At 49.8% G+C, this 19495-nt stretch overlaps 5 protein-coding genes and 1 non-coding gene across 6 annotated transcripts; 2 read left to right on the top strand and 4 right to left on the bottom strand.

Moving 5' to 3' along the window:
- The first annotated feature begins 155 nt into the window (after positions 1-155).
- FOIG_05474 (uncharacterized protein) lies at positions 156-1355 on the top strand. The gene has a single exon (XM_031204083.1). It carries the CDS (start codon positions 302-304, stop codon positions 1229-1231), a length of 930 nt encoding a protein of 309 aa, XP_031065912.1. The 5' UTR covers positions 156-301; the 3' UTR covers positions 1232-1355.
- FOIG_05473 (3',5'-cyclic-nucleotide phosphodiesterase) lies at positions 203-4245 on the bottom strand. The gene is made up of 3 exons (XM_031204082.1): positions 3752-4245; positions 3308-3682; positions 203-3019 (listed from the first exon to the last, which is right to left on the bottom strand). Exons 2-3 carry the CDS (start codon positions 3347-3349, stop codon positions 1547-1549), a joined length of 1515 nt encoding a protein of 504 aa, XP_031065911.1. The 5' UTR covers positions 3350-3682; positions 3752-4245; the 3' UTR covers positions 203-1546.
- Positions 4246-4889: 644 nt separating this feature from the next.
- FOIG_05472 (uncharacterized protein) lies at positions 4890-7797 on the bottom strand. The gene is made up of 2 exons (XM_031204081.1): positions 7181-7797; positions 4890-7126 (listed from the first exon to the last, which is right to left on the bottom strand). The coding sequence occupies exons 1-2, from the start codon at positions 7672-7674 to the stop codon at positions 5236-5238; spliced, it is 2385 nt and encodes a 794-aa protein (XP_031065910.1). The 5' UTR covers positions 7675-7797; the 3' UTR covers positions 4890-5235.
- A 1371-nt stretch (positions 7798-9168) lies between these two features.
- On the top strand, positions 9169-15504 carry FOIG_05471 (uncharacterized protein). The gene is made up of 4 exons (XM_031204080.1): positions 9169-9533; positions 9703-9725; positions 9784-14391; positions 14442-15504. Exons 1-4 carry the CDS (start codon positions 9474-9476, stop codon positions 15277-15279), a joined length of 5529 nt encoding a protein of 1842 aa, XP_031065909.1. The 5' UTR covers positions 9169-9473; the 3' UTR covers positions 15280-15504.
- Positions 15505-15577: 73 nt separating this feature from the next.
- FOIG_05469 (uncharacterized protein) lies at positions 15578-19000 on the bottom strand. The gene is made up of 2 exons (XM_031204079.1): positions 18792-19000; positions 15578-18742 (listed from the first exon to the last, which is right to left on the bottom strand). Exon 2 carries the CDS (start codon positions 18369-18371, stop codon positions 15873-15875), a length of 2499 nt encoding a protein of 832 aa, XP_031065908.1. The 5' UTR covers positions 18372-18742; positions 18792-19000; the 3' UTR covers positions 15578-15872.
- FOIG_05470 lies at positions 15626-15707 on the bottom strand. Its single transcript has one exon. It is a non-coding gene; the product is annotated as a tRNA-Ser (tRNA).
- Positions 19001-19495: the final 495 nt, after the last annotated feature.

The following is a 19495-nucleotide window of genomic DNA, read 5'->3' as shown; positions in this document are numbered from 1 at the left end:
AACCACCACTTACAAGATCATATATGTCTTATTCCGTATTTCCGAAACTAGTAGTCTTCCTTCGAATCATAGTCAAGAATCAAGGCTCAATACCTGACTCGATATGTACTCAATCAATGACCTCACCCAAAGCCAATACCAGTGGAGAAAAAGACAATCCACTTGCTTTATCACGCATTACAAACGATCTTAGCAACATTACCAATTAACTACCATAGAAAAGATACCCCGGAATCAACATCTAACCCCGAGCCCCTCCGAATATCCCCATACTTTTATTTTAACCCAAGTCAGGTCCCCCATGCGTCGCATCATTAAACCGCTCACAACTCACTCATCACGACTATTTTCAACCTCTCGATTCATCATGGGAGACGCAATCCTCAAGCGCAACCCTCACCCGGATTTTAAGAAGGTCGAGGCTTCGAGACCTGAGCTGGATGCCAAGTCTCAGTTTCGCTACACCAAGACTGTTGATGCGGATTGGACTTTTGGTGAGGGTGCGAATAAGTTGGGCAAGGATGATGGTGATAAGAAACATGTCGCCATAGATCCTCATGAGGAGGGTCGCCCTGCGGGGTTCAATTACAAGCTTCTCATCTCTGCTATTGTACCGCGTCCTATCGCTTTCGTGAGCAGTCAAGCTCCCGACGGTACAAAGAAGAACCTCGCCCCGTTCAGTTACTTCAACATGATGGGCCACGACCCGCCCATGTTTGTTGTTGGTTTCGCATCTGGACTCGCCAATGCGAAGGACACACTTCGCAACGTCTCCGAATCCGGCGAGTGTGTTATCAACATCATCTCAGAGCACTTCATCGAAGCCGCAAACTCAGCTAGCGTCAACGCCCCTGCTGATGTATCTGAGTGGGATATCTCGGGCCTGACACCCAAGTACGACTGCGAGACCGTCAAGTGTGCTCGTGTGGGCGAGGCTATTGTTAGCATTGAGTGCAAGCTCGATATGCTCAAGGAGTTCGACAGTAAGGCACGACCTGGAAACAAGTCTGGGTGTATGGCCGTTTTCGAGGGAACTCGTTTCTGGGTTCGAGAGGATGCGTTGAACGAGGATAAGAATATGGTTGATCCTGGTGTGTTGAAGCCAGTCAGCCGATTAGGAGGAATCACATATGCCAGGGTTACTGAGGCGTTCGAGATCCCAAGAACAGATTTTGATAAGGACGTCGGTGGCCAAGAGGGAGCTGAAAAGATACAAAAGCAAAAGAACTAGGTCAGACGTGGTATATATTCATTCATGACCAAACACCAAATATATAGACTAAACAAGCCCGCAAACAGGGCTTAATAACAAAATGGCCATCATGCAATACAGTTCCCCAGGAGTGATACATGCCCACCTTTCATTCCCTGAGTTATACTCATAAACCAAATCGTCGCCTCATATAAGCAAAATGTATAACAAACTTAAACCCAAACGGTAGCACAAGCCCACAGAGCTTATAGCCAGGTGCTATAGAACAAAAGAAATCATATATGGCCAAATGCCAGAGAGAACGGAAAATTTCAACGCCGGTAAATGAAGTGCTCAGAGATAGATGCTCTGACCAGAATGAGAGATGATGAATTCGCATCCCAAGGGTGACTCAGTTTCGCTCTCAAAATTGTGCAGTTGTTTCAGAATAGTGTTTCCAACATTAGGACCATCATCCAGTCGATCCTTGACATGGATGATGACAACCTTGAGACCTTCGAGGGGCCGTTTTTTCCTGGGCACAGATGTGAAGGAATCAGATGGGTTGAGCGTCAACTCAACCGTCGGCGAAGTGAGGTGCGGTGTAGGAGGTGTTTCAATACCAGGGTGAACGTAATCCGGTGTCGAAGCCTTGATGGTCCTGGGAGACACGGGGTCTTCAGAGGTGAGATTCGCGATAGAAGGGTTTCGTCGTGGAGTCTCGTCAGTCGTGCTGCCCATGCGCTTGCGCTTCTTAGGTTCGGAATAATGCGACTTGCGTTCGACTTCGACCTCATGCGCCAGTGCGCGCAGCTCCTCAATGACATAGCGGGGCTTTAGGTGCCCGTACAGACGATCCTCTGCCTGCGACTCATCGTAGCTGCACTCGATGAAGATAGCCTTGAGGTTACCAGAGGCGATCTTTGGCGCAGCTTGTTGCCAGATATGCAGATTCCGCGGGCTTAGCGATATGCTATCAGGCTCAACGTCCCCGAAAATGAGGACTTCACGATGGGTGGTGGGGTCCTGGATGAAGTAGGCGCTTGAGTTGTAGACGCAAATTTGCTCCTGCTCCAATGTAGTCGTTACAGGGCTGAAGCTGTTTTGGGGGATCATGAGTGACCCTCGATGTAGGGATATAGATCCCGGGTAGTAAGATGCTGAGCGCGCGATGGGACCTTGTGGCATGGATGCATCATGGCTGCTGAAGCGAGTAGATGCACTTGATGTTGAGCCCCGGTGACTATGCTTCTCGAGACAATGCCCATGGCTTACGCTCCAAACCTTGATAAGGAGTCCGTCTGCAACTTCGATGTAACCCCTACTTTCACCGTCGCCGAGTGTCGGACTGCCACCTTCAACCAATCTCATATAAGTCACCAGCCCAGCTCCGTTGTTCTCATCACTTAGGTTTGGCCATATCACATTGTTGAAAATGTGATTCTTGAAAGCTTGGATTGTGCTTGGTAGAGCAGCCAGTTTCTTCGGCCTTGTGCCCGGGAAGCCAGCAGTATTGACTACAAAGCCCGAGATGTGATCAAGATGAGGATGAGTGATGAGATATGTGTCGACGAGAGAGCGCGTGATGTGAGATGCGTTAGCAGAAGGTGAAGAGTAAGGCAGCTCAAGACCTGCAAAGGGGCCAATGGTAAGTGTGAAGGGAGGAGGCGGTGGTGGAGAAGGTATCGATTCTTCCATGATACGTGTGATAGCAGAGAGATGGACGCCAGCATCGACGGCGATGATAGAGCCACGATGCCATTTTTGAGCGACAGAACGGACTAGAAAAGCAGTGGTGTTTGATTCTTGAGGACCACCCCCTGAGCCCTGTAATTGACGTTAGTTAGAGTTCAACTTTTGTTCATATGAGTGAGTGAGTACGTGGAACACGGCAGTGAGAAGCCGAAATGTGAAATAGAGTATGAGGATGCGGCAAGACAAACGCCACCACGAATCACGATATGATCCGACGTGTTTTGTTTATGGCCCTCATGCACCAAAACCGTTCTTATACCACGGGTGAACCTCAGTGGGTATTGGTTTTTGGAGATGTAACGGTGCACATGTAAACAAACGAGGGATGGGGATAGGCTGTTAACCGTTGATGATACGTACCAATACAATCACCTGCAAAGCAGGCTCGACTTCGGCTCCCATGATTTGCTTTTGGGCGAGTAGAAAGAAAGTAGAGAAAAAATATAAACGAGAGAGGGAGGGAGAGAATTGAGTGATGACGGTTGACTCAACTCGGCCGATTTGATGCCTGCCCTGGGATCTGGGATGTGGATGTGGAGGTGGAGGGGCCCTGGAGAGGTCGCAGTGGAGGGAGACGGGATGAGATGGAGATGCTTGGAGATGGTATGGTTTAGCTGGTTGCCCCACTAAAAGCCCTGTAAGGTACCGCCTGAAAGATTCAAGCTGCAAAGTAAAAACGGTGGACCTGTTCCTGTTGCGCGCCGTCTCCGTCACTGGCTTTGGAGGTTATAGTCACTAGGTAGTAAAATAAGTTAGGACACTACAAATTCCGGAATAAGAGATGGATTTAGTTGATCCACGAACCTGAAGCTGTTTAACTTGCAGTAGTTGATTCGAGAATTAACCACTGATAGCTCTTTAATATTCTCCGATAGATAAGGGATGCAACCCTTGTTTTTGCCTGCTCTGGTATGGAATGTGTGATGCAAATACCGACAGCTCAGGCGAGCTTTTGGAGGGACCCGAAAAATAATGAAGGGGAAAAAGGTATGGCACACGTGATTGGATTTATCGTTGTGCCGTAGAACGTTATCCTCTCAATGCCGTGTGCTACCAAGGCTGATACAGTATGTATGCACTGGACCGGATGTGCTGATATAGCTTCGCTCTCGCCGAATATCGCTTGTCGATAGACTGAACTTGACCACGTTGATCCTTGCTCTGATCCCGCTTGGCAGGGTATGGCGATGCAGAGCGATATTTATGATTCTGCCACTTGTAGAACTGAACAAAGAAGGTGAAGAACATGTCTTTAAAGACAAGAGACATGAGCTTCAAATATAGCACACGACTTATTGTTCTCGCACTCGCCGAAACGCAACTCTCCTCTCTTGGCGTGTCACCCTCTCAAGTCCCGTTATCCCTCCCCCCCCAAAAGAGGAATATCGAACAACTCACAGCTCAGATGCCGGCTCAGCTACAAGGCCGCAGATCTGTCCTAGCAGCCCTCAACCTTGTTTAGCTTGTAAGCCTGCATCGGCGTTCCCGTGCCCCCCCGACCCTTCTCAACGGGTCGTTCCCCCACCAGATGGGGACAACGTCACTGCTAAAACGGGCGAGCTGAGCTTGGGGGAGCTCGAGGTTCTTTGTTGAAGCTTGGGCCCTTTTTGCCTGATCAGATAGACGATTGATTGTCCTTGACTTGACTTGGTTTGGCTTGGATTTCTTTGAAGATCGGGGCTGGACCTTGAGCTGAGCCGTGCGTTCTGTCGCCTATAGCTTGTGGCTTGAAAGAGAAACCCCACGATCTTGGTGTCGTTATTGTTGAAGAAACAAAGAGACTCGATCTAATACTCGAACCATTCACAAAGACATGAGCCTTTAATACAAAGGGTAGTGTTCTATATAGAGCCTTTTGTAATGGTGATCAAAGTTCTCTTTCTAAACAACTGATCTTTCGACCAAGACTAATTCTCTCAATTTCTTCATGATGACTTGACTTCACTCACTGTAACGCATAGCTCGCTCATTCATTCGCGTATACAATCTGATTCTCTAATACTAAAACAGGAAGGTAATCATAAACTCCAAACTCCGGACTGAATACTAAGCCAAGTCTAATGCACTGATTGCTATGCTATGCTGCTATCCTGAACCATGTGAAATGGGGTATTGAAAAAACACGATATATCCCATGGCTCCAGAGATTTTGATCCATATCCTTTAAACCCAATCAAAAACTCCATATTCTGTGCAGTCCTCTGACCAGCAGGGATATCGTACTATTACATCTACTCCATGACTCTAGCAACTTTCGATAGTCCTTGATCATGGCCACCTGCTGCCTCTCAAGGCGTCTTCTTAGCGCTCACTCTGCTGCTTCTCCTCAAAGGTGAGCCCTGAACTTCCTCGCCAGCGCGATCAGACGCCTCTCGAGGAGATTTGTCCTTTGCTAGCGGGGCGACTGGCGAGCCGAAAAGACTGTCGTCGCCCCACGAAGCAGTTCTCTGGCCCTTTGGTGTAGAGGGCACAGCCAGGGATTCTTTCTTAGGACTCTCGGTAGTGGCCGTAGGCAACAGTGAGCCAGAGGCTTGCAACTTTGCTGGGAAAGTGGCAGCCTTGGTCTCGGTCTGAATAGACTCACGAATGTTACCAGCCGAGAAGCGGGGGCTTCGTCGTGGTGGCGAGACGGGCTGATCTTGGCGACCAGTCTCTGCGTTGGAACTCGGTTGCACAACATTCTCCTGCTCCAGAAGATCGCTGGGGGATAGAATATCACTGAATGATACTCTTCGTTCTCCTGCGGTAGGCTGAGGCCACTTTGAGCTGTCCTCGAGCTTGACTGGCTGCTCCTCCTTCTTCGCCTTGGGCATGAATCCGTTATATTCAAACTCATAGTTATTGGCAACGGAAACACTCGACAGCATATCGCTGAAGTTCTTTGTCGAACCATTTGGTGTCAGTTCAGCAGACTTTCGTGTAGGAAGAAGTCCATTGGAGGTCGTCGGAGTAAGTAACTGCTCCGGCTCAGGGGCAGCAGCACGAGACTGCTTCGACGCCCTCTTCTTCCTGGAAGCAGTGTCGCGCGCGGCCCAGAAGTCGAGGCGGCCCATGTGGACGTCAATGGTTTTCAACTCGCTTTCTGGTCTATCCTTGTTGCGACCACCACGGCTCCTATGACGAGCACCGACTTGGTGATCCAGATGGTGCTTAACAAGGGCGTAGGAGAGAGAGTCCTCGTAGTTCGCATACGGAGCTTGCGGTGCTTGACCTGCACGCTTTTTAAACCAAGGCCTGATAGTATCCACAACGATCCTTGTGTCAGAATCCCGAGTGATAGCCATTTTGTTCGATTTTTCCTTGACAAGCTTCTCGTCATCGCGATCATCTGGTACCATCTTCCCATTTGCCATCACCTCTACGGGGTCGATGCACTGCTCGAAGCACCAAAGGTGCATAACACCAGCCATCTTGAAAGGATCTTTCTGACCACAGGAGGTATGGTGATAAAATTCGTCGAACGCCACGCGGCACCAGCCAGGTCGAATCGTGTGGTTTGTATCAGGGCAGTTCGAGTACCGACAGATAGTGTCGGCATCGATAGTTCGTTCTGTGCACTGTGCTGGATTTTGTTGGATCCACAGCTTTGGATTTCGAGGACAGTTGTAGATATAGTCCTTCAAGTCCTCGGCCGAGAATAGAATCTTTTTCTCCCACTGTCCTGTGGACAAGTACAAGAATTCAAATCCTCTGCGTGAGACCCAGTCCAGTTCCGGGAAGCGGAACATCCCATACATCTTGATTCCAATCTCAGGATCCTTCTCCTTTCCACGTTTAGTCCTGAAGCTTCGTCCCTTCCTATAAGGCTTCTTCAAGGGAACTTCCACGTCCGAGTCCTCGTCAAATACAGCGTTCCGCTTGCGCTTAGGAGGTGTCTGCAACCAAGCTGGCCGTCCATCTGGTTCTTGGCATGGTACTTGCTGAATTCTTTGTTGAGGTGGTCGACGATTCTGGGGAGCTGCCTGCGAAAAGCATGAGCCAAGGTGAGGGTCCTGACGACAATCCGCGCATTTGTTTACTTGGATTATGTTGTGCATAGACTGAGCTTTGATTGCGGCTGGAGGTTGAAGCGGATACTGTGCCATACCCTGAGTGCCGTAGATCCCTTGGATACCATTTTCCGGGTAATGATAACTCGGTTGATAGGAGTTGTAGACGGGATAATTGGGCTGAATATGCCTGTTTCGGGTTAGCTGGTGCTTCTTACAAGTCTTACAAGGGGATAGTACGCACAGGTTTGCTTGTCCATGAGTGCCAAAGAGTGGCAACTGAACATTTGCTGCGAGATCCACGCTTTGGGAACCTCTAAGGGAGGCCGCATGTCCCACAGCAGGCATGTTGGGTTGTGCCATAGCTTGATGAACTGGTCGGGGCTGCTGCGCCAGAGATGGCTTTGGCACGGGAACTGGGTCCTGTAGCTGATGAGGCTTTGGAGCTCCCAAGTTTTTGGGCATATCCAACGGGGAGTTCAGGTCGTATGGGGCAGGAGTGTCAACGGTCGACAGATGTTTAGGATCAACTGGAAGCTGAGCATCTTCTGTGACTGTACTTGGAGCCATGTCTTGGGATGCTTCGAAGCCGAACTGGTTAATAAAATCTTCGGATGACAATGGGTATGAAAAGTCTTCAAAACCGTACCCATCGCCCATACCATTCAAAAGCTGTTGGTTGATATCTGATATGGTGTTGCCCATATACTCTGGGGCAGAACTGTACAAATTGTCCATCTAGAAACAATGTCCCGAGACTTGCCGAGTTCTGCTGGGGTTCTATGGTGTCTATTCAGATTTTGTTCGAACTAGCGAGGTGGTATCGAGATGCGTTGTTGCCAGAACTGAGGAGCTGTTCAAGATGTGCGAAAGAGCGTTCAGGAGCAGATAATTGCTTGGGTGAGGACAAAAAATGAACTAAGAAAAGGAGCCTGTGGCATCCTTTATATTACTACGAGATAGTTTAGATACAGTAAGAGCTGGAATAGCACATTGTCTTCGTTCAGGGCTTTGTTCAATACGAAAGAACGAGACCCCGAACATGAGTAAATCGTAAAAGATGGGCGGCTGTTAGTTGAACAAGGACATCTCCTCACTATAGGAGAGGGTGTGTTCAACCGTTCAACCGTCTTTGTCTGAAAGAGACCCGACTTTGAGCCCCGAACTAAAAAAGAACAAACCGGCAGAGTCGAAGCTTCGAAGCCAGACTCCATTTTGGTTTCTATGTTCTATCACTCTTAGATCCTGACGCCTTGTTAGTACTGGGACTCTGAAAGAGAACAAGTGTCAAAGAGAATTAGAAGCGGGTTGATCAGATTAAAAACATGTTTTTCTACACAAGTGTTCAGAACAGGTCTGTGTTATGTGTGTCTCATCATATAGAAATAGAAATGCGATGAAAGAAACAGAGAGTAGACATACCTGATGATTAAGTCATTGACGAAACTCGGCGCGAAAGGAAATGCTGTTGTGGTGAGCAAAATGGGTAATTTATGTGCGATTTGGCAAGTGTTGAGATTCATGAGATTCATGTCAGTCAAATTGACTTAGATGACACATGACTTCATGGTGTCTAGAGAATATCTCAGAATGGTCTAAGAGGCCTGAAGTTCGCTGCAATCGAGTTGTTGTTGTTGAAGTGTAAGGCATGTCAAATGGATGGGGTAGTAAAATGGAAGGAAATTTTGAGATCGTGATGAAGAGGGAAGAGGTGCAAATGTGGATCCGGAGATTCGGACAAGTGACATCCGATGTTCGAACAGCTTACCCTACATCTGAGCTCTGCGGGATCTGAGTATCGTAAAATGAGAATGGGCATATCGTATTTGCACGGCTGTTGGTGTCGTGGTGCTCTCAGGGAAAGAAGATCCCATCTCGCCGTTTCTGGGCTTTGCTTTGGCCTTGATGCGACACGGTTTATCAAGAGCCAACTCAGGTTTCTTAAAATAGAATGCTCCATACAAAAAGCAACAGCTACTAGGTGTGGCCAAGAGAATGACATATCTAACGGCGCGCATTTCCCAAAAGATATTAGATTTACTTATACGACACTGACTAAAGCACCGAGCCTGCCGAATACCATGATTGCGACCCTGTTGAGAAGAAGAGCTTCAGTTCAAGGATATTTATCTTGCTTTCCTGCAGCCAATGTCACGCTAAAACAGTGACCAGCCACTAAATTTAGCGGCCAACCTATGCTTGAAGCTGCAAGAGAGGAGGGGCAGCGGGAGGATAAACCCGCAAGGGACCATATTCTCAGCTAAAAAAAACTGGCTAGAATGGTGATACAGGCAAAACAGTCCAGGGGCACCCCGCCCTTTGATCCAACGGGCCTGGTCAGAGAACCAATAAGAGCAATCTCTTGCCCGCCCTCCAAGGCTTGAGTTGAGACTACGTCACGAGACTCTGCTATCCCGTCGGGTCCCTTCAACTGGACGGACTGGCACTGGACCTGTGAGACTCAGGTCCGTGGCTAACCTCGAATAAACCCACCAAACTTCATCCTTACAGCGGCCACATCGCCCGACACCGCCATCATGGCTGAAGTCAATCCAGAGCTTCAAGAACGCCTTGAAGAGTTGGATCGCGAGCTTGAGGTATGCAAATTGCCACTTCATTGTTCACCAAATTCCTACCTTTGTACCAATTATTGAGCTGGGCGCTTCGACACGCCATTGGAGCTGGTTTCAAGGTCATTTATTGCTGTCGCATGCGATCAAAAACCATCCCATTGATATATCATGGCTAACTTTGAGTTCTCTGTAGGAAGGTGATATTACACAGAAGGGGCAAGTGACTCTGCGACTCAGGCATTAGCCTTTACCGTTCAAACTAACGCGCCTAAAGCTACCAGAAGCGACGAACTCAGCTCTTCTCTCAATTCCTCGGTTCACCTCCGCCTCAAGTTGCTGCTCTCGCCGAACCTCAGTCTGGCCTACGCATACACTCTCCCGATGATTCGGCCCATCCCTCAGGCGATGGTCACCGTGCCGCTGCATATGCCTCTCTCGGTGCCAGCAGCGGCCCGATCCCCGACACACCAGACTCACCTATATACCGACCACATTCTGGCTATGCCCCGTCTTCAGAATCACCGAGACCTCCAGAGCAGGCCCCGGCCTCGCTTTTGCGACCGGGAGGTCCCATGGCTGCGGGATCAACGGCTGCCCACCGAGACTCCCTCTTCTTCTCTCCCTCGCACGTCGTTGAGCCTGAAACCCGAACAGGTACCATGAGATCGGGGGACTATGCTTTCAGACCAGAGCAGCAAGGCGCATACCCTGATCAGCAGTATCAACAGCAACAACAGTATCAACAACCACCGCAGCAGCAACCTGATGGACGAACCACCACGCTACTCGATTCGCAAGGATACTTCTCGGACTTCGCGGGACAGCAGCATTATGATCAGGGCCAAACTGTCGAGTATGGAGGACCTCAGCAGCGATACTCTTCCAGCGATGCCTTTTCTCCTACTGCCGCCATGGCGCCGCCAATGCTCACAACTAACGATCTCCCGCCTCCCGAGGCCCTCGAATACCAACTACCACTAGACCCCCGCGAGGTACCCTTCGCTATTCAAGATCCTCATGATGATTCAACGCCAATGTCAAAGTTCGATAACATCGCAGCTGTGCTTCGACATAGAGGCCGAACGATCGCTAAGAAACCAGCGTATTGGGTGTTGGACAGTAAGGGCAAGGAGATTGCATCAATTACGTGGGACAAGCTGGCGTCCAGAGCCGAGAAGGTGGCACAAGTTATCAGAGACAAGAGCTCTTTATACCGTGGCGATCGAGTTGCACTTATCTATCGCGATTCTGAAGTCATTGACTTTGCAATTGCCTTGTTGGGATGCTTCATCGCTGGAGTTGTTGCTGTGCCCATCAACGACTTGCAGGACTACCAACGCTTGAACCATATTCTTACCACAACACAAGCCCATCTGGCCCTTACCACCGACAACAACCTCAAGGCCTTTCAGCGAGATATCACAACTCAAAAGTTGACATGGCCAAAGGGTGTCGAATGGTGGAAGACGAACGAGTTCGGCAGTTATCACCCTAAGAAGAAAGATGACGTCCCGCCCTTGGTCGTTCCCGACTTGGCTTATATCGAGTTCTCGAGAGCACCAACCGGAGATTTGAGAGGTGTTGTTCTCAGCCACCGAACCATCATGCATCAAATGGCTTGTCTTAGCGCCATTATCTCTACAATTCCAGGCAATGGGCCAGGGGATACCTTCAATCCGTCTCTGCGGGATAAGAACGGCCGACTGATTGGTGGTGGCGCAAGTAGCGAAATCTTGGTCTCATACCTTGACCCTCGTCAGGGCATTGGCATGATTCTGAGCGTGCTGCTGACGGTGTATGGTGGCCATACTACTGTTTGGTTCGACAACAAAGCCGTCGATGTTCCTGGACTCTACGCCCATCTCCTCACAAAATACAAATCGACCATCATGATCGCAGATTACCCTGGCCTGAAACGAGCCGCTTACAATTACCAGCAAGAGCCATTGATAACCCGAAATTTCAAGAAGGGAATGGAACCAAACTTCCAGATGATCAAACTCTGTTTGATCGATACTCTGACCGTAGATAGCCAGTTTCACGAAGTCCTCGCCGATCGATGGCTACGACCATTAAGAAACCCTCGTGCTCGCGAGGTTGTTGCTCCTATGCTCTGTCTCCCTGAGCATGGAGGTATGGTTATTAGTGTGCGTGACTGGTTGGGAGGAGAAGAACGCATGGGCTGTCCTTTGAAGCTCGATTTAGAAGACGAAACAGATTCAGATGGCGAAGAGAAAGAAGAAACCGAGAAGCCTACAGTTTCCAATGGCTTCGGCAGCCTTCTGAGTGGTGGAGGCACGACCACAACGGAAGAAAGAGCAAAAAATGAGCTTGGAGAAGTTCTTCTGGACCGCGAGGCTCTAAAAACGAATGAAGTTGTGGTTGTGGCCATTGGAAACGAGGCCCGTAAGAGGGTGACGGAGGATCCAAGATTGGTTCGAGTTGGTGCCTTTGGATATCCTATACCAGATGCCACACTCTCTGTGGTCGATCCTGAAACAGGTTTACTGGCTTCACCCCACTCTGTGGGTGAGATCTGGGTAGACTCTCCCTCCCTATCTGGTGGTTTCTGGGCACAGCCAAAGAACACCGAGCTCATTTTCCACGCCCGCCCTTACAAGTTCGACCCAGGCGACCCAACGCCCCAGCCTGTGGAGCCCGAGTTCCTTCGAACGGGCCTGTTGGGTACCGTTATTGAGGGTAAAATCTTTGTTCTAGGCCTATACGAGGACCGCATTCGACAAAAGGTTGAGTGGGTTGAGCATGGGCACGAACTGGCCGAATACCGCTATTTCTTTGTCCAACACATCGTTGTGAGCATCGTCAAGAATGTTCCAAAGATCTACGACTGTTCAGCATTTGACGTCTTTGTCAATGATGAACACCTACCAGTTGTGGTATTGGAATCAGCAGCCGCCTCAACGGCGCCGTTGACCTCTGGAGGGCCTCCACGACAACCGGATACTGCCCTCCTGGAGTCGTTGGCCGAGCGTTGTATGGAGGTTCTCATGACAGAGCATCATCTTAGACTGTACTGCGTTATGATCACAGCACCGAATACGTTGCCACGTGTTGTCAAGAATGGACGGCGCGAAATTGGAAACATGCTCTGTCGCCGAGAATTTGATCTTGGCAACCTTCCCTGCGTGCACGTCAAGTTTGGCGTGGAACATGCAGTTCTTAACCTTCCTATTGGCGTGGACCCCATGGGTGGTATCTGGTCACCACTGGCCTCAGATTCGCGAGCCGAGTTTTTGTTGCCAGCAGACAAGCAATACTCGGGTGTTGATAGAAGAGAAGTGGTCATTGACGACCGAACATCCACTCCCCTGAACAACTTCTCCTGCATCTCTGACCTTGTTCAATGGCGTGTAGCCCGCCAGCCAGAAGAATTGGCTTACTGCACAATTGACGGCAGAGGCCGAGAAGGTAAGGGTGTTACATGGAAGAAGTTTGATACCAAAGTCGCCTCCGTTGCTATGTATCTGAAGAACAAGGTCAAGGTGAGGCCTGGAGACCATATCATCCTTATGTATACGCATTCAGAGGAGTTTGTCTTTGCAATCCATGCTTGTATCTGCTTGGGCGCAATTATTATCCCCATTGCGCCCCTTGACCAGAACCGACTGAATGAGGATGTTCCTGCTTTCCTTCACATCGTGGCAGACTACAATGTCAAGGCTGTGTTGGTCAACTCTGAGGTGGACCATCTCATCAAGGTCAAACCTGTGGCCAGCCATATCAAGCAATCAGCGCAGGTTCTGAAGATTACCAGTCCTGCGATCTACAACACAACCAAGCCACCGAAGCAGAGCAGTGGATTACGAGATCTGAGATTCACTATTGACCCAGCCTGGATTCGACCGGGCTATCCTGTTATTGTTTGGACATACTGGACCCCTGACCAACGACGTATTTCAGTTCAGCTTGGCCATGATACAATCATGGGCATGTGCAAGGTCCAGAAGGAAACCTGCCAAATGACCAGTTCAAGACCTGTGCTCGGATGTGTACGAAGCTCGACTGGTCTCGGTTTCATCCATACAGCCTTGATGGGCATTTACATCGGAACGCCCACCTATCTCTTATCGCCAGTGGAATTTGCAGCCAATCCCATGTCTCTCTTTGTCACATTGTCCAGATATAAGATTAAGGATACTTATGCGACACCGCAGATGCTTGACCATGCCATGGCTGCTATGCAAGCCAAGGGTTTCACGCTGCACGAACTCAAGAATATGATGATCACTGCGGAGAGCCGACCAAGAGTTGATGTCTTCCAAAAGGTCAGGCTTCACTTTGCTGGAGCTGGTCTGGACAGAACCGCTATCAACACCGTGTATTCGCACGTCCTGAACCCCATGGTTGCATCACGATCTTACATGTGCATTGAGCCTATCGAACTGTGGCTTGATACACAAGCCCTTCGTCGTGGCTTGGTTATTCCCGTGGACCCTGAATCAGATCCTCTTGCCTTGCTGGTACAGGACAGTGGTATGGTTCCTGTGTCGACACAAATCGCCATCATCAACCCTGAGAGCAGAGTCCACTGTCTCGATGGTGAGTATGGTGAGATCTGGGTTGACTCTGAAGCCTGTGTCAAGTCCTTCTACGGTTCCAAGGATGCTTTCGATGCTGAGCGCTTTGACGGCCGAGCTGTTGATGGAGACCCGAACATTCAGTACATCAGAACAGGTGACTTGGGATTCCTTCACAATGTTAGCCGACCCATTGGCCCCAACGGCGCTCTGGTGGATATGCAGGTTCTGTTTGTTCTTGGAAATATTGGTGAGACTTTCGAGATCAACGGTCTGAGCCATTTCCCGATGGATATCGAAAACTCTGTGGAGCGATGCCACAGAAATATTGTGCAGAATGGCTGGTAAGTTAAAAAGCTCTCAAAAATGAATAAACCTGCTAACAAGAACACAGTGCCGTATTCCAAGCTGGCGGTTTGGTGGTCGTTCTTGTTGAAGTCAACCGCAAGCCGTACTTGGCATCGATTGTTCCTGTCATCGTCAATGCCATACTGAACGAGCATCAGATCATTGTTGATATTGTCGCATTTGTTAACAAGGGAGACTTCCCAAGATCTCGACTAGGAGAGAAGCAGCGCGGCAAGATTCTTGGTGGCTGGGTCAGCCGGAAGCTTAGAACCCTCGCACAGTTCTCCATCCGCGATACGGATGCTGAATCCACTGCGGGCGACGTTATGGACCAGGCTAGAGCATCCATGGTCAGCGTACGAAGCGGAGGCGGTGCAGCACCAGGATCTTCCAGCTTGAGAAATGTCGAGCCAGCTCCTCAAATCTTGGAGCAGGAGGAATATGACCAGGCAACTCCTCGTCATGAGTATGAGCCAACACAGACGATGCTCTCTGAGCTTCCCGATGGCCAAGAGACGCCAACAGGGTTCCAGCACGCACAGTTTGAGCACCCACCTCAATCTGCAGGCTCTGGACCACCGACACAGCTGAATCTTTCTCACCAACCTGACCAAGGATTCGACATCCCTGACTTTTCACGGTATAGTGATGCCGAGCACAAGCAGGGCCCCGTTCACAGACGTCCTGTTCCTGGGCACGCACCACCTCCTGAGCCCATCCCGGGGAGCGGTCAAGCGCCGCCCCAGATTCGGCTACCAGGCGTGGACGGACGTGAAGAGGTGAGCTTTTGGCAGCAGCAGAACAAGGGAGAAAAGAGCGAGGAGGACTGGACAGCTGAAGCCATCATGCATATGAATCTGGCAGGTGATATGAACCCTCGATGATAATTACGACATACAACGTGATGAAGCGGAGTTGGAGTTGGGATTCATCTAGAAACGAATATAGCAGACAATTGGGCTCATTGGCCTATGGCCATCATCTATTTGCTTTCACAAGAAAACCTTCCAGTCTAGATATCTAGAGTGTCTACTACTTGATTTGAAATTTTGCAAGTAGCGAGAAGCATTACATGCATAAGCGGCTAGAGTCTTATGGCCAGCAATAGCTACGTAGATGCAATCGGATTTATCTGTCCAAGTGTTGAGTGGCAAAACACATGGGAAAGAAACACAGGCACTTGAGCAAAAATGAATCCTTGTACAGCACAAGAACAAAAGATAAACCAATCGACGCAGGCCTGATTCGAACAGACGCCTCCGAAGAGAATAGATTTCTAGTCTATCGCATTAGACCACTCTGCCACTGCGCCTTAGCTGATTGGATAGTGATCGTCGTCCCTAATTCTCATTGTGGATGCTTCCCTACTGTTGTGGATATCCCAATCCCATTTCCCATCTATGTTAATGCTAGTATAGTATACAACAGTATAAGTTGAATCGAGAATAAAAAATGCTTGGTATATAGAGTCGAGTCGCTATTGTCTCATCCTTCTCTTTCTCTCCATATCTGCGAGGGCTCGTTTGACTATTCCCTCTGCTTCTGCAATGACATCGTTTCCTCGTCGCCATGTATACAAGGCTACACCTAGCCCGTCTAACTGCTCGTGTGCTCGTGCTAATCTTCTTCTCCATAGTTCTAATTTCTTGTTTACTGCTTGTGGACCCAGTGTTGGCGAGCCTGCTGTTGATGTGTTGCCGTCTGATCGATACCCTGATCCTGCTGAACCAAATGACGGAGGGGGGTTTGATGATGGTGGTGGGAGCGGATCGTAGTCCACGTCTAGATTGGCCATGTTCTGAGTCGGCCGTGGTGGAAGACGTGGATTTTGGTTGGACTCGGTGATGCTTGAGGGTGTACCGCGTCGTCGTGGCGGAGGTGGCGGAGGACGATCCCCTGAATTAGAGCGTGCTGGGATTTTGAAACCGCCATTGCTGCTACCAGAGCTCTGCTGCGAGGAATTGTGAATCTGCTTCAGAGGATGAGGCACTGATGGTTCTCGAACCTGCACCGCTGGTCTTCTAGGCGGAGGTGGTGGAGGTGTCTCATCAGAATTCTGCCTGCTGAGACCCTTGTTCAGCTCAGTGATCGACTTGGCACTCCTCAACGCAACTGGTTTTGCCGGTCTGGGCGGAGGTGGCTTACGTCCGCCAAGTAGATCAGTCGTACTGGCACTCTTGGAGTTGGCATTGGCACTGGCATTTCGAACTTGAGAGAGAGCCGCATTACGATCGATCTTGGTCTCACCTGGCTCGTCTGAGAAGTCGATCAGAGTTCCCATAGTCGGGCCTGTGGGTGGTTTGCTTTCTCCCCGATATCCACTTGGCCCCAGGTTCTGGTATGAAGGGTTTCTTGAGACATTCCTTGAAGCGTTGCTAGAGGTAGCTGGCGTCCTCGGTCGGCTAAAATCATATCCCGAGTTGGAGTTGAAGAATGCTGTCTCCTCTGGTGTTGTGACATCTCGAATGAAGACAGCAAGAATCCGTCCTGGGTTCGCGAGGGCAAGCTCCGTGTAAACCTCCAAATCAGCTTCTCCACTGTCTCCCACAAGAATAAACATTCTCTCAGGGAAATCTCGTAATAGGCGAGTAAGTGTAGATCGCTTTCTTTCTGCCACTGGCTCAAAGATGCCCTGCAACATGCCGCTGTATTGCTTTAGATGAAGAGATCCTGGTGGTAGGCCGTGCATCTTGAAGAAACTGGCTAGGACTGGGAAAAGTTGCCACGGACTGTTTGAACAGTAATGAATGCTGACGCCCATGTCGGCCATGCGATTATACCACTCCTTAACACCTTCGACAGAGAGCTCACCTAGATCTCGGATGAACGTGTTGCGGAAGATCTCTTTGGCACCCGCAGAAATATTGGACTTCTTGACTGTATCGTCAATGTCGCTAATAAGACTGACTCCATATGGTTCAATGACTTTGATCTCTTGGATAGCTGACAGATCCTCATCCGCCAGAACTCTAACATGAGTTGGGATAAAGTCGAGAGCAGCACGAATGACGAAATGACCCGCATCGTTGGTCATGACGGTCTTTGATTGAGACTTCTCGCTGTTGTAAAAGAAGAAAGTGACTGGTAGGGCAACAGAAGGATTTGTCATGAAAGGGGCAATTCGAGCCATGAGATTGGCATTAGCCAGAATGAGATCACTCTCGCTCATCTCGCTGGCAGTGGTATTCGATGTCATAGTTTTGGCTGGCATCGTTGGACTGGAAGGGGCAGAATCTGGAGATTGGTTACCCTGGCGAGAAGGATAGTAAAAGCTGTCCGTAAGAGGGTCGTCGTTATCAGGCGTTTTCTCACTAAAGCCTCCCTGGTATGCAACCTGCTTCTCTCGCTGCCCTACTCTTTCAATGCGCCGAGCTTCAGAGTTGATCTTCTCCTGCTCTTTTTGCTCTTCGTGTATTTGATGATGTGTACGTGGAAGTCCAGTCTCTGGATTATATGTTTGGTCTGCCCTGGGCGCAGGGATACCACTGAGCTGCCGCGCCAGACCGATGAGAACTCTGTTTCTCCTCGTCATCGGACCACTGTGAGGCGTATAGATCCAGCCTCGGACGTCAACGTCAACAATTGCCCTTTCATCTTCATTGCGCTCCCACTCTTGCCGCCAAAAGCCTTCGTCTCTGATGCTTCCATGTGGCGCATCCGAGTCGTGCATCGCCATCTCGCCCCAATCACGTTTGGTATGTTGTTTCGCATACGACGGAAACAGCACCATTTGGCAGTCACCCTTTACTGTGATTGCAACATCTGGAAATGCGCCGGGGATGTGTATCCGCCCGTGGTTCTCATGTCCTGAAGCCGCAGGCCCTGCCCTGGTCTGGGCATATGATTCCTTGATCTCGGTCACTGCGGCTTGGCCGCTTCTGTACAGATTTCCTGCCATCGCTGCCAAGCGCTTCCTCCTATATCCCCTCTCGCCATCACCAGGGCTCGTAGCCCGGTTAGAGCCATATCCCATCATGATTCCTGCTGTCTGGGGCGTTTTATGCGCCACTGAACCCTTGGATCGGGTCCTTGCATGCTTGACAGGGCGATTCGCTTGCGATCCTAGCCAGAGCTGTCTACCTTGCCGCTTCACGATATCCAAAATGCGCGATTGATCCGCGCGCCTCCGTTGGCGCTCAAGAATGTATCGGTAAACTCGGGACTGGAACCTGTGCTTGAGGAGCGGAAGAGTGTTGAGGTGGAAATTGAGTAGTCGTTCACGGTATCGGTCTCTCACGGCGCGAGGGAACAGGAAGCGCGCGAGGCTCTGCTTGTGACGCGGATGAGGGCGATAGGGGCCGAAGAATCTGAACGGCGCCAGCTTGTCGACTTTTTATACGAATTGGACTATACTGGAGTCAGACGAGGCTCTCTCGGGATTGCGATGGCGGCTGACAAGTTGGGGTATTTATTGGAGGTAGGGACAGATCTCAGGCGGCTGAGTCTTCTGATGGGGGGTTGCTCAGCCTGACACTGGCACTGGCAGGGCTGTCAGTTAACGACGGAGATGATGACTGTAGCACATGATTTGGACGAGTTTCAGTGTATTTGAAGATGGTTTGCTGCTCTCAGATACCGAGACACAGAGGAGAGACAGTGTAGCTCGTGACCCTAGTCTAGTCTAGACCTGGCAAGGTCTAGTAAGCTCAGTTGCAGTTCTTTTGTGCCGATCAAACCTTACGTCATCAGCCATGACCATTTAATGGAACCTGCAGCTATAGGTACGTACCTGGTGGCAGTGGTAACAGGTAGAGGCCGGCCTCCCGTGATAAAATCGGAGGTATCCATAATATACCGAGATCCAGTTTTGACCCCCGAGAATTGAGGTAGATACCGGCCGGTCTTCTTGAGGCCGATGCCGTTGATCGGTGTTAACTTGACTTCATTATCGGGCTAATCGTAGCGGATGATTTACTGTGGATATCAGGATATTGTTTCTGGGTGCCCGTATTGAAAGAATACTCTCTCACAAGTCTCAGTCTTTGGACTAGTTGACTAAACTGTTTCTTACAGAACACTCACTCAGCTTGGAAACCACTTCCAATGGATTCACTCTTCAACCTATGGATTTCCTATCATTACCTAGATACCAATAATCAG

Source organism: Fusarium odoratissimum, assembly GCF_000260195.1.
Source record: "Fusarium odoratissimum NRRL 54006 unplaced genomic scaffold supercont1.7, whole genome shotgun sequence".
Taxonomy (NCBI): Eukaryota; Fungi; Ascomycota; class Sordariomycetes; order Hypocreales; family Nectriaceae; genus Fusarium; species Fusarium odoratissimum.
The sequence above is the reverse complement of the archived record's forward strand: the minus strand, read 5'-3'. Positions and strand labels throughout refer to the sequence as shown.

What these genes read in the sequence shown, in the direction of transcription:
- FOIG_05472 (XM_031204081.1), bottom strand. Translation starts at nt 7,674, where the DNA reads ATGGACAATTTGTACAGTTCTGCCCCAGAGTATATGGGCAACACCATA. An exon ending in ACTCATGGACAAGCAAACCT is followed by an intron (nt 7,127 to 7,180) that starts GTGCGTACTATC and finishes AACCCGAAACAG; the next exon opens with GCATATTCAGCCCAATTATC.
- FOIG_05469 (XM_031204079.1), bottom strand. Translation starts at nt 18,371, where the DNA reads ATGATGGGATATGGCTCTAACCGGGCTACGAGCCCTGGTGATGGCGAG.
- FOIG_05474 (XM_031204083.1), top strand. Translation starts at nt 302, where the DNA reads ATGCGTCGCATCATTAAACCGCTCACAACTCACTCATCACGACTATTT.
- FOIG_05473 (XM_031204082.1), bottom strand. Translation starts at nt 3,349, where the DNA reads ATGGGAGCCGAAGTCGAGCCTGCTTTGCAGGTGATTGTATTG. An exon ending in CTTTGCAGGTGATTGTATTG is followed by an intron (nt 3,020 to 3,307) that starts GTACGTATCATC and finishes CGTCAATTACAG; the next exon opens with GGCTCAGGGGGTGGTCCTCA.
- FOIG_05471 (XM_031204080.1), top strand. Translation starts at nt 9,474, where the DNA reads ATGGCTGAAGTCAATCCAGAGCTTCAAGAACGCCTTGAAGAGTTGGAT. An exon ending in GGTGATATTACACAGAAGGG is followed by an intron (nt 9,726 to 9,783) that starts GCAAGTGACTCT and finishes ACGCGCCTAAAG; the next exon opens with CTACCAGAAGCGACGAACTC. An exon ending in AATATTGTGCAGAATGGCTG is followed by an intron (nt 14,392 to 14,441) that starts GTAAGTTAAAAA and finishes ACAAGAACACAG; the next exon opens with TGCCGTATTCCAAGCTGGCG.